The sequence below is a fragment of the Salvelinus sp. IW2-2015 genome, unplaced genomic scaffold (genome assembly GCF_002910315.2).
Source record: "Salvelinus sp. IW2-2015 unplaced genomic scaffold, ASM291031v2 Un_scaffold1625, whole genome shotgun sequence".
NCBI lineage: Eukaryota > Metazoa > Chordata > Actinopteri > Salmoniformes > Salmonidae > Salvelinus > Salvelinus sp. IW2-2015.
The window spans coordinates 64982-77214 of NW_019943043.1; the positions used below are offsets into that span (position 1 = coordinate 64982).

At 45.7% G+C, this 12233-nt stretch overlaps 1 protein-coding gene across 1 annotated transcript in view; it reads left to right on the top strand.

The window, feature by feature from the left end:
• The window catches only part of LOC112071505 (collagen alpha-1(XI) chain-like), a 41697-nt gene extending 31356 nt beyond the window's left edge, over positions 1-10341 (top strand). The window contains exons 13-20 of the mRNA XM_024138953.2: positions 5073-5126; positions 5249-5284; positions 5399-5452; positions 5592-5838; positions 7845-7957; positions 8808-8876; positions 9689-9922; positions 10075-10341. Of these exons, the coding sequence (XP_023994721.2) occupies positions 5073-5126; positions 5249-5284; positions 5399-5452; positions 5592-5838; positions 7845-7957; positions 8808-8876; positions 9689-9922; positions 10075-10221 (954 nt within the window). The 3' untranslated portion in view covers positions 10222-10341. The remainder of the gene's footprint in view (positions 1-5072; positions 5127-5248; positions 5285-5398; positions 5453-5591; positions 5839-7844; positions 7958-8807; positions 8877-9688; positions 9923-10074) is intronic.
• The last annotated feature ends 1892 nt before the right edge of the window (positions 10342-12233 follow it).

Below are 12233 nucleotides of genomic sequence, written 5' to 3' on the forward strand. Positions count from 1 at the left end.
GGTATTGTTGTTTTGGGTATTGTTGGGATGTTGTGTTTATCATGTGGTAGATGGAAAGGTGAGTATGGTACATGTATGCAGTACAGGAATATATTAGGTGTTTATTTTTAAATGGGGGGGGTTGGTTAAATGAAATGAGAAAGTTTCAGTAAGAAAAGACAAAAGTCAAAAAGTCTCCTCCTCTCTCTCTCACTCTCTTCTCTCCTCTCTATCTCTCTCTTTTTATAGTGCTCTCTCTCTCTAATTACTCTCTCTCTAGTTGCCATTCATTGTCTCTCTCTAGGTATTTTTTCCTTCCTTCTTTCTCTCCGAGGTGGTGTAATTGATGTCTAACCATCTTGTCTCTGTGATAATTAGGGACCCCCTGGTCTCCCAGGTCTGAAGGGTGACCCCGGCCCAAGGGTGAAAAGGTAGCCCGCCTCAATTTCCCTCCTAAAGAAACTATTGATTTGATTTCTCCGATCCGAGAAGGGTTGGGAGTTTAACACTGTAGTGGGGGTGGAGACGATGGCCATGAGCGTGGCTGGGATTGGACCTTCCACTCATCTAAACCCTTAACCAGGTTCTCTAGAAGGGGCTAACTAAATATTTCGGTTGAGCAATACATTTAAATTCATGTATTCGATACAACTTGTGTTTGAAACTTAAAAAGTTACTCTGAATATGCAGCAAACTAAAAGTGAACATTTGGAGAAATCTGGTAGCCAGTTTGAATTGAATAGGACCCTACCACATTGCCGGCACCATTTTTGATGCAGAGCGTCAGGATCTGACCGTGAATTTAAAGTCAGTAATGAAGCGGCAGGAAACTGCTGTTATGGCCATCCACAATGTTGAGAGCAGGATTGGCAGCTCTCATTTTCATTGTGTGGCCATTTTTCATGTTTTTCAGATCAATGTGACTGAAGAGGCACTCATATTTTCCAGACGTTTGTGGATATTGTCCTCAGTTACATTTAGAGAAATTCTGGTAACTATTTGTCCAGTCGAAGAAAATAAAAAAAAATTGTGAAAATGATTTCAGATGTGTAGAATGAGGTTTCGATTTTGTATTACTTGATGGATGGTACAGCTATAGCAGGGTTGTAATGGTAAAGCATAGCAGGTTGTACTGGTGACAGCTATAGCATTGATGGTGTGTAACTTGGTACGTTTACAGCTGTGAGATAGCAGGTTGTACTGGTGACAGCTATAGCAGGTTGTACTGGTGACAGTATAGCAGGTTTGTAACTGTGACAGGCTAACAGGTTGTACTGGGACAGCTTAGCAGGGTGTACTGGTGACAGCTATAGCAGGCGTTGCTACTGGTGACAGCTAGAGCAGGGTTGTACTGGTGACAAGCTATAGCACGGGTTGTACTGGTGACAGCTATAGCAGGGTTGTAATGTAACAGCTATAGCAGGGTTGTACTGTGACAGCTTATAGCAGGGTTGTAATGGTAACAGCTATAGCAGGGTTGTTACTGGGAACAGCTTAGAGGCAGTTGTACTGGTGACAGCTAGACAGGGTTGTACTGGTGACAGCTAGAGCAGGGTTTGTACTGGTGACAGCTAGAGCAGGGTTGGTACTGGTGACAGCTAGAGCAGGGTTAGTCTGGTGACAGCTATAGCAGGGTTGTACTGGTGACAGGCGTATAGCAGGTTGTACTGGTGACAGCTAAGAGAGGGTTGTACTGGTGACAGCTAAGCAGGGTTGTACTGGTGACAGCTATAGCAGGGTTGTACTGGTGACAGCTGTAGCAGGGTATGTCACTATAGCAGGTTGAATTGGTAACAGCTCTATAGCAGGCTTGTAACTGGTGACAGCTATGCAGGGTTGTACTGGTGACAGCTATAGCAGGTTTGTACTTGGTGACAGCTATAGCAGGGTTTACTGGTGACAGCTATAGCAGGTTGTAATGGTAACAGCTATTAGCAGGGTTTGTACTTGGTGACAGCTATAAGCAGGGTTGTAATTGGTAACAGCTATAGCAGGGTTGTAATGGTGACAACTATAGCAGGGTTGTACTGGTGACAGCTATAGCAGGGTTGTACTGGTGACAGCTATAGCAGGGTTGTTAATGGTAACACGTATAGCAGGGTTGTACTGGTGACAGCTATAGCAGGTTGTACTGGTGACAGCTATAGCAGGTTGTAATGGTAACAGCCTATAGCAGGGTTGTAAATGGTAACAGCCTATAGCAGGGTTGTACTGGTGACAGCTATAGCAGGGTTGTAATTGGAACAGCTATAGCAGGGTTGTATGGTGACAGCTAAGCAGGGTTGTAACTGGTGACAGCTATAGCAGGCGTTGTAATGGTAACAGCTATAGCAGGTTGTACTGGTGACAGCTATAGCAGGTTGTAATGGTAACAGCTATAGCAGGGTTGTACTGGTGACAGCTATAGCAGGGTTGTACTGGTGAAGCTAGAGCAGGTTGTAATGGTAACAGCTATAGCTGGTTGTACTGGTGACAGCTATAGCAGGGTTGTAATGGTAACAGCTATAGCAGGTTGTAATGGTACAGCTATAGCAGGGTTGTACTGTGATGACAGCTATAGCAGGGTTGTAATGGTAACAGCTATAGCAGGTTGTAATGGTAACAGCTATAGCTGGTTGTACTGGTGACAGCTATAGCAGGGTTGTATGGTAACAGCTATAGCACGGGGTACTGTGACAGCTATAGCGGGTTGTACTGGTGACAGCTATAGCAGGGTTGTTACTTGGTGACAGCTATAGCAGGGTTGTACTGGTGACAGCTATAGCAGGGTTGTACTGGTGACAGCTATAGCAGGGTTGTACTGGTGACAGCTATAGCAGGGTTTTATGGGACAGCTATAGCAGGGTTGTACTGGTGACAGCTATAGCAGGGTTGTATGGTGACAGCTATAGCAGGGTTGTAATGGTGACAGCTATAGCAGGGTTGTACTGGTGACAGCTATAGCAGGGTTGTAATGGTAACAGCTATAGCAGGGTTGTACTGGTGACAGCTATAGCAGGGTTGTAATGGGTGACAGCTATAGCAGGGTTGTACTGGTGACAGCTATAGCAGGGTTGTAATGGTAACAGCTATAGCAGGGTTGTACTGGTGACAGCCTATAGCAGGGTTGTAATGGTGACAGCTATAAGCAGGTTGTAATGGTAACAGCTATAGCAGGGTTGTACTGGTGACAGCTATAGCAGGTTGTAATGGTAACAGCTATAGCAGGTTGTAATGGTAACAGTATGCAGGTTGTAATGGTAACAGCTATAGCAGGGTTGTAATGGTAACAGCTATCAGGCAGGTGTACTGGTGACAGCTATAGCAGGGTTACTGGTAACAGCTATAGCAGGGTTGTAATGGTAACAGCTATAGCAGGTTGTACTGGTACAGCTATAGCAGGGTGTACTGTGACAGCTATAGCAGGGTTTAGATGTAACAGCTATAGCAGGGTTGTACTGGTGACAGCTATAGCAGGGTTGTACTGGTGACAGCTATAGCAGGGTTGTACTGGTACAGGCATGGAATCGTCTTCTAAACGGTTTTACTGTAAGTATCATGTGTGTTCTCAATGGTCCAATCCTTACTGCTCTTGTTTGTTTGTGTCCTACAGGGTCATCCTGGTCTGATCGGTCTGATCGGACCCACTGGCGAGCAGGGAGAGAAGGGAGACAGAGGCCTGCCTGGACCCCAGGGTTCTCACGGAGGCAAGGGCGACGGTGTAAGTGATTAATGACCTCATCACCTTGCCATTCGTCAAACCTATTTACCTTCCAGCAGGAAATAAAATGCCATTGGTGTGATTGCAGCCACCTACTGTTGACTGAACAAGTCGTTCACAATGCTACATTATCTGCTTGATATGGTGCAGCTAACACTCGTATAGACTTATGCATTGAGCCTATACCATTCCTAAATAAATACTCGACTTGACCATTACTCATACACAATTATACAAGCCTCCTCTGTGGAGATGGGAGAACCTTCCAGAAGGACAACCATCTCTGCAGCACTCCACCAATCAAGGCCTTCATGGTAGAGTGGCCAGACAGAAGCTACTCCTCAGTAAAAGACACTTAACAGCCTGCTTGGAGTTTGCCAAAAAGCACCTAATGGTCTGATGAAACCAAGATTTAACTCTTCGTGCCAAGCGTCACGTCTGGAGGAAACCTGGCACCATCCCTACGGTGAAGCATGGTGGTGGCAGCATCGTGCTGTGGGATGTTTTCAATGGCAGGGACTGGGAGACTAGTCAGGATCGAGGCAAAAATGAACGGAGCAAATACATAGATCCTTGATGAAAACCTGCTCCAGAGCGCTCAGGACCTCAGACTGGGGGCGAAGGTTCACCTTCAAACAGGACAACACAGCCAAGACAACGCAGGAGTGGCTTCAGGACAGGTCTCTGAATGTCCTTGAATGGCCCAGCCAGAGCCCGGAATTGAACCTGATCGAACATCTCTGGAGAGACCTGAAAATAGCTGTGCAGCGACACTCCCCATCCAACCTGACAGAGCTTGAGAGGATCTGAAGAGAATAATGGGAGAAACTCCCCAAATACAAGTGTGCCAAGCTRGRAGCGTCWTACCCAYGAAGACTCAAGGCTGTAATCACTGCCGAATGTSCTTCAACAAAGTACTGAGTAAATTATTTMKTATTTCAGTTTTTTATTTGTAAAATAGCAAAAATGTCCCACAAAATTATGGGGTAATGTGATGATTGATAACAATTGAATCAATTATYGAATAAGGATGTAACCTAACAAAATATGTAAAAAGTCAAGGGGTCTGAATACTTTCCGAAGGGACRGTATCTCTMTTAGGCTTCAGAAACAGAATAATGGGGGTCTCCATCTATCTGTCTCTATGTTAGGSTTGAYAAACAGAAGAATACGGGTCTCCATCTATCTGTCTCTATGTTAGGGTTGAGAAACAGACGAATGGGGGTCTCCATTCATCTAGCTGTATTACTCCAAAATAGCACAAAGACATCGAAAATACCAGCAACTTTTCAGGGCTCATGAAAACGTTGCAAAAGGTTGTTAATGTTTCCCTTGCAATCTACCACTCGTTATCCCACTGTTGTCTTACTGATGTCTGGTCTCTTCTCCCCAGGGTATCAGTGGAGCTTCKGGTCCTCTCGGTCCCCCTGGCCCTCCTGGTCTGCCTGTAAGACCACCCCCTGTTTTCTCTGGTTTATTTAGAGTATAATCTCATCGTTAACATGTTCATGTAATGATACAACATAGTCATCTCTMTACTGATCATACCATCTTCGTTGTCTCTTCAAGGGCCCTGGAGGTCCTAAGGGCGCTAAGGGTTCATCGGTAAGTTCTGTTCAACAACTCTTTTTATCAACAGAGTACCGTGACAGTCATTTTATAGGAGTGTTTGTGAAATCCAGAATTAACAACATGTCTAKATCTCCATGCTCTTTCCAGGGTCCTGCTGGTCAGAAGGGAGACACCGGTACGATTGGTTCACCTGGTCCTCCTGTGAGTATTACCTATACTTTCATTTTGGTGTCTTCTCTAAGACCCGAAAATAGGGCACTTCCGTCTTTAGCTGGAATTCATGAAGTTATTTGTAGAAATCGCTGTGACACTGTGGGATATTTTCTTTCTTCCTCTATAGGGTCCCCCTGGTGAGGTGATCCAGCCACTGCCCATCCAGTCGCCCAAGATGAACCACAGACACGCAGACATGCAGGCGGACGCGGCGGCTACCATGATGGACTACGGAGAGGGCATGGAGGACATCTTTGGCTCGCTCAACAACCTGAAACAGGACATGGAGAGGATGAAGTACCCCATGGGCACACAGAACAACCCAGCCAGGACCTGCAAAGACCTGCAGCTCGCCCACCCAGAGTTCACCAACGGTGAGTCACAGAGAGGGGGAATCAGGGGTAATATGCTAATGCTATGGCTGTGATTTGTGGCCATTTTGTTTATCTAGACAAGGAAGCCGTTAACTGTGAATGCTGTTTGCTCATTTTGCAGCGATGCCATTGGAATGTATATGATATATTTGCAGGCAGAGTGTATTGCAGTGGTGAATTTGAAAAGCACTGAGAACAAGACCTCATTGAGGTTATACCTAACATTAACAGACCTCATTGAGGTTAGACCTAACATTAACAGACCTCATTGAGGTTAGACCTAATATTAACAGACCTCATGGAGTTATACCTAACATTAACAGACCTCATTAGAAGGTTTGACCTAACATTAACAGACCTCATTGAGGTTAGACCTAACATTAACAGACCTCATTGAGGTTAGACCTAACATTAACAGACCTCATTGAGGTTAACCTAAATTACAGACCTCATTGAGGTAGACCTAATATTAACAGACATCATTGAGGTTATACCTAACATTACATACCTCATTGAGGTTGACCTAACATTACAGACCTCATTGAGGTTAGACCTAACATTAACAGACATCATTTGAGGTTAGACCTAACATTAACAAACATCATTGAGGTTATACCTAACATTCCTCATTGAGGTTAGACCTAACATTAACAGACCTTCATTGAGGTTAGACCTAATATTAACAGACCTCAGTAACGTTATACCTAACATTAACAGACCTCATTGAGTTTAGACCTAACATTAACAGACCTTCAGTGAGGAACTTTTGAGGTTTGTTTTTGCCAAACTTGATACAGAGAAATGGCAGGTCATTCTTTGACCTTTAAAAAAAAAAAAATGTTTTACTTTTATTTACTCAGGACAACCCATTGAGACCAAGGTCTCATTTACTTCCAACTATGAATAATTCAGATGTATCATAGTTAGACAGCAAATCAGACAATTTTCTAAGAGCAATTGAGAGGGCCGCAGGATGACAATAATCTCCCACTGACGTTAGTTGGGCATTTTTACCCGAGGTCCACATTTAGGACTAGACATTCAAATTGCTTTGGGACAGAGGTGGTAATTCACACAGTAACATTCACATTTTTCTTCATGAATATGGTGACACCCTCAGCTCTGTCAGATCTGCTGTATTACACATTATATTAATTCAGAGACACACCAGTAATCTGTGTTAGTTTGAGAAGTCAGAATTACAATAAAATACATTTTCGTAATCAAACTTCTGACATTTTACATGAATCAGTCCAAGGCCACAGCTGCAGGATTTCAGATCAGACGGAGTCTCTTAACACAAACATGCTATGATCAGTAGGTAACCCTCTATATGAAATAGCCATGGGGTTGTCTTGAAATGGTACGGTATACTGTAGATACAAGATGGCTTACAACTGTACCATTTGGTCTATGGCTGGTACAAGGACGTGGATCAATACAAGACGCAAGGGGGGTTACCTGTTTCGGCCAAGTACTGACATCACATCACTTAGTACCTTTTTAAATGTTTACACTGAATGTTAGAAGATCTGTTGTTGCTAAACATATGAACATATTATTTTTTATATCTATTTAAGCATGACATGTATTAGCATGATGTACGTAATCTGTAATCTTCCATGATCAAACACACAGGTGTCATAGTTCTGTTATAATCTCCACCCGGCACAGCCAGAAGAGGACTGGCCACCCCTCGTAGCCTGGTTCCTCTCTAGGTTTCTTCCTAGGTTTTGGCCTTTCATGGGAGTTTTTCCTAGCCACCGTGCTTCTACATCTGCATTGCTTGCTGTTTGGGGTTTTAGGCTGGGTTTCTGTACAGCACTTTGAGATATCAGCTGATGTAAGAAGGGCTATATAAATACATTTGATTTGATTCATAGAACAGTTAAACGAGTTAGTGACATTTTGTAGTTTTGTAGTTCTCGGTTGTCGGTGGGAACCTTAGAACTAGAGACAACTACAGATTCAGGTATTTTATTGCGTCGTTGGGTTTTGTTCCACAGGCGAGTACTGGATAGATCCTAACCAGGGATGTTCAGGGGACTCGTTCTCTGTCCACTGTAACTTCACGGCTGGAGGAGAGACCTGCATCTTCCCAGATAAGAAGTTCAGCGGAGTGAGTAGCATTTCATTTCCTCCAAGAGGACGACACACACACACACACACACACCTGCTCATACTATCAAGTTAAGCATAGAGTCAAGCCATAGTCTTGTTCGATTCTAGATAATGTTCTGATAGGATCACTCATACATGTACACATTACCTCAACTAACCGGTGCACATTGACTCTATACCAGTACCCCCTGTGTATAGCCTCGCTATTGTTATTTTAAGGCTGCTCTTTAATTATTTATTACTTTTATTTTTGTTTACTTATCTATTTTTTACTTAACACATTTTTCTTCTTAACTTCTTAAAGCATTGTTGGTTAAGGGCTTGTAAGTAAGAATTTCACTGTAAGGTCTGTTGTATTCTGTGCATGTGACAAATACAATTTGATTCGTAGGCTAGTGAGGGTTATGGGACTGCGAGATGCATGTTTGGGGATGTTTGATGAGATCACCGCTTGGTCATTTACATTAAACCTAACTTGTTTGGTGATAGCCTTTGTGAATTTGACATTAAACATACATACTGTATCTCTGTGAAATGTAAAGTCATGAATAAAAATAGATGCATTGAACTAAAAGGGTTGGAATTGACATTGGTAATTGTCAAGACGTACAAATATAGACAAACTGTATGAGCAGAAACAACATGATATACACTTGTTTTTATTGAATTACTATACTGTAGTGATTTTCCTGTATGTTAAGATCTGACGAAAAGGGGTATCTAGCTGTATAGTACACGACTTTTGATGGATCAAAACTAAACCTAATTCCAGGAACCAGCGCTTAAATTGTAGGAAGAAAACGTGTTATTCTAAGTTCCGAAGTGCTTCATTTGTTTGGCTCCAATAGGTCAGAATATCTTCATGGCCCAAAGAACTTCCAGGGTCGTGGTTCAGTGAATTTGAGCATGGTAAAATAGTAAGTACTTCCCTCAACTCCACGTTCTCATCCTCCACTGTTCTCTTCTCAAAAGAAATGTCTCCTCTTCACAATACTAAACTAAAATGATTTCTCAGGCTCCCACTTGGCCTTCTCTCTGCCTTCTGTCTGTCAGTACAGAGGCTCTTCAGAAGAAGAAGTTGAGATAGAAGACAGAGAGAGAGAGAGAGAGAGAGAGATAAAATTGTCTCTGGAAGTGACCCCAGGTTTCTAGCCACAAAGGAATCCAGACCTCTCATATAAGACCTCTCACCAGCCCCCTTCAGACCCTTCTCATTCATATTTAATACAGTCTGGGATTGACGAAGGAGGCTTAAAGATGAGGAGGAAAATATGATTTTCTATCTCTTTGAGACTCAGTTTGGCCCATCGCCTGAGAGAGAGATTGTATAACTGATATTGACAGAATGTTTTTGAAGAAGAGTATCAGGGGGAACCTTTGATTCAGCAAACAAAGGAAAAGAGGGGTGCTCAACAACAATGACAAAAATCTAAAAAACTTCCAAAAGGACTAATTCGAGAAGTGGAGGAGGAAGGAGTCAGCTTGACTTCCTGTACAATGGAGTAAAGTGAGCTAAAATAAAAATATATTTTTTTTTGTTAAGTGCTCCAACTCCTTTCTGCCTTGAATAAGTATTTTTGGAAGTTTTTCTCTGTAAGCCTTTCTCGTGTTTTATAAGAACTCTTGGGATAAAACACTCCTAAGCAGTATATTGTGACCAATCCCATGTTTCATTTCTGACCTCTGAATCTATTTTCTGTTTTCTCTCACACCCTCCTCCAATAAACAGTTTTCATACGTTGACGCAGCCGGTAACACAATAAGTGAAGTTCAGATGACCTTCCTGAAACTACTGACTGCCTCGGCCAGGCAGAACTTCACCTATAGCTGCCACCAGTCTGTGGTGTGGCACGATGAGACCGCAGACAGTTACGACAAGGCGCTGCGATTCCTAGGATCCAACGATGAGGAGATGTCCTACGACAGCAACCCTTACGTCAGGGCCCTCACAGACGGATGTGCGGTAAGGGCTGCTCATCGATACTGCCTGTCTGTAATAGTGATTGTTCAAGTACTTTTGGGAAAGTCTCGCAAGTATGTAAAATGTCCCCATTGGTTGTTTTGTTGGACTTTTAACAACGTTAATTCGTTTTTTTTCCCGTTCTCTCTTTACAGACGAGGAAGGGCTACGGAAAGACTGTGATGGAGATTAATACTCCCAAGATCGATCAGGTTCCCATCATTGATGTCATGTTGAATGACTTTGGAGATGCCAGCCAGAAGTTTGGATTTGAAGTGGGTCCAGTCTGCTTCCTTGGCTAACCGCTTCCTTGGCTAACCGCTTCCCTGGCTAACATAAAAAACAGTTGGCGGGGTCAGCAAAAAAGTCAAGACATTTTGGATACCAACAACCCCAACCAAACCCCCCAGCCAAACCCCCCAGCCCAAGCAACAGCAATTACTCCTCAAACCCAGCCCCCACCCTTTCCCATACCACCTAACCCCGGTACCCACCCCTCACCTGTTTCCATACCACCTAACCCCGTACCCAGCCCCTTCACCTGTTTCATACCACCTAACCCCGGTACCAGCCCCTCACCTGTTTCCATACCACCTAACCCCGGTACCCGCCCTCTCACCTGTTTCATAACCACCTAACCCCGGTACCCATCCCCTCCACCTGTTTCCATACCACCTAACCCCGGTACCCAGCCCCTTCACCTGTTTCCATACCACCTAACCCGCGTACCCAGCCCTCCACCTGTTTCCATACCACCTAACCCCGGTACCCAGCCCCCTCACCTGTTTCCATACCACCTAACCCCGGTACCCAGCCCCCTACCTGTTCCATACCACCTAACCCCGGTACCCAGCCCCCTCACCTGTTTCCATACCACCTAACCCCGGTACCGCCCCTTCACCTGTTTCCATACCACCTAACCCCGGTACCCCCGCCTTCACCTGTTTCCATACCACCTAACCCGGTACCCAGCCCCTCACCTGTTTCCATACCACCTAACCCCGGTACCCAGCCCCTCACCTGTTTCCATACCACCTAACCCGGTACCCAGCCCTTCAACCTGTTTCCATACCACCTAACCCGGTACCCAGCCCCTCACCTGTTTCCATACACTAACCCCGTACCCCACCCCACCTTTCCATACCACCTAACCCCGGTACCCAGCCCCTCACCTGTTTCCTACCACCTAACCCCGGTACCACAGCCCCTCACCTGTTTCATACCTACCTACCGGTACCCCAGCCCCCTCACCTGTTTCATACCACTTAACCCGGTACCCACCCTTCACCTGTTTCCATACCACCTAACCCCGGTACCCACAGCCCCTTCACCTGTTTCCATACCACCTAACCCCGGTACCCCCAGCCCCTCCTGTTTCCATACCACCTACACCCGGTACCCAGCCCCCTCACCTGTTTCCATACCACCTAACCCCGGTACCCACCCCCTCACCTGTTTCCATACCACCTAACCCCGGTACCCAGCCCCCTCACCTGTTTCATACCACCTAACCCCGGTACCAGCCCCCTCACCTGTTTCCATACCACCTAACCCCGGTACCCCAGCCCCTTCACCTGTTTCCATACCACCTACACCCGGGTACCCCAGCCCCTCACCTGTTCCATACCACCTAACCCGGTACCCAGCCCCTCACCTGTTTCCATACCACCTAACCCCGGTACCCAGCCCCCTCACCTGTTTCCATACCACCTAACCCCGGTACCCAGCCCCTCACCTGTTTCCATACCACCTAACCCGGTACCCAGCCCCTCACCTGTTTCTATAACCACCTAACCCCGGTACCCAGCCCCCTCACCTGTTTCATACCACCTAACCCCGGTACCCAGCCCCCTCACCTGTTCCATACCACCTAACCCCGGTACCCAGCCCCTTCACCTGTTTCCATACCACCTAACCCGGTACCCCAGCCCCCTCACCTGTTTCCATACCACCTAACCCCGTACCCTAGCCCCTCACTGTTTCCATACCACCTAACCCCGGTACCGCCCCCCTCACCTGTTCCATACCACCTAACCCCGGTACCCAGCCCCCTCACCTGTTTCCATACACCTAACCCCGGTACCCAGACCCACCTCACCTGTTTCCATACCACCTAACCCCGGTACCCAACCCCTCACCTGTTTCCATACCACCTAACCCCGGTACCCAACCCTCACCTGTTTCCATACCACCTAACCCGGTACCCACCCCTCACCTGTTTCCATACCACCTAACCCCGGTACCCAGCCCCTCACCTGTTTCCATACCACCTAACCCCGGTACCGCAGCCCCTTCACCTGTTTCCATACACCTA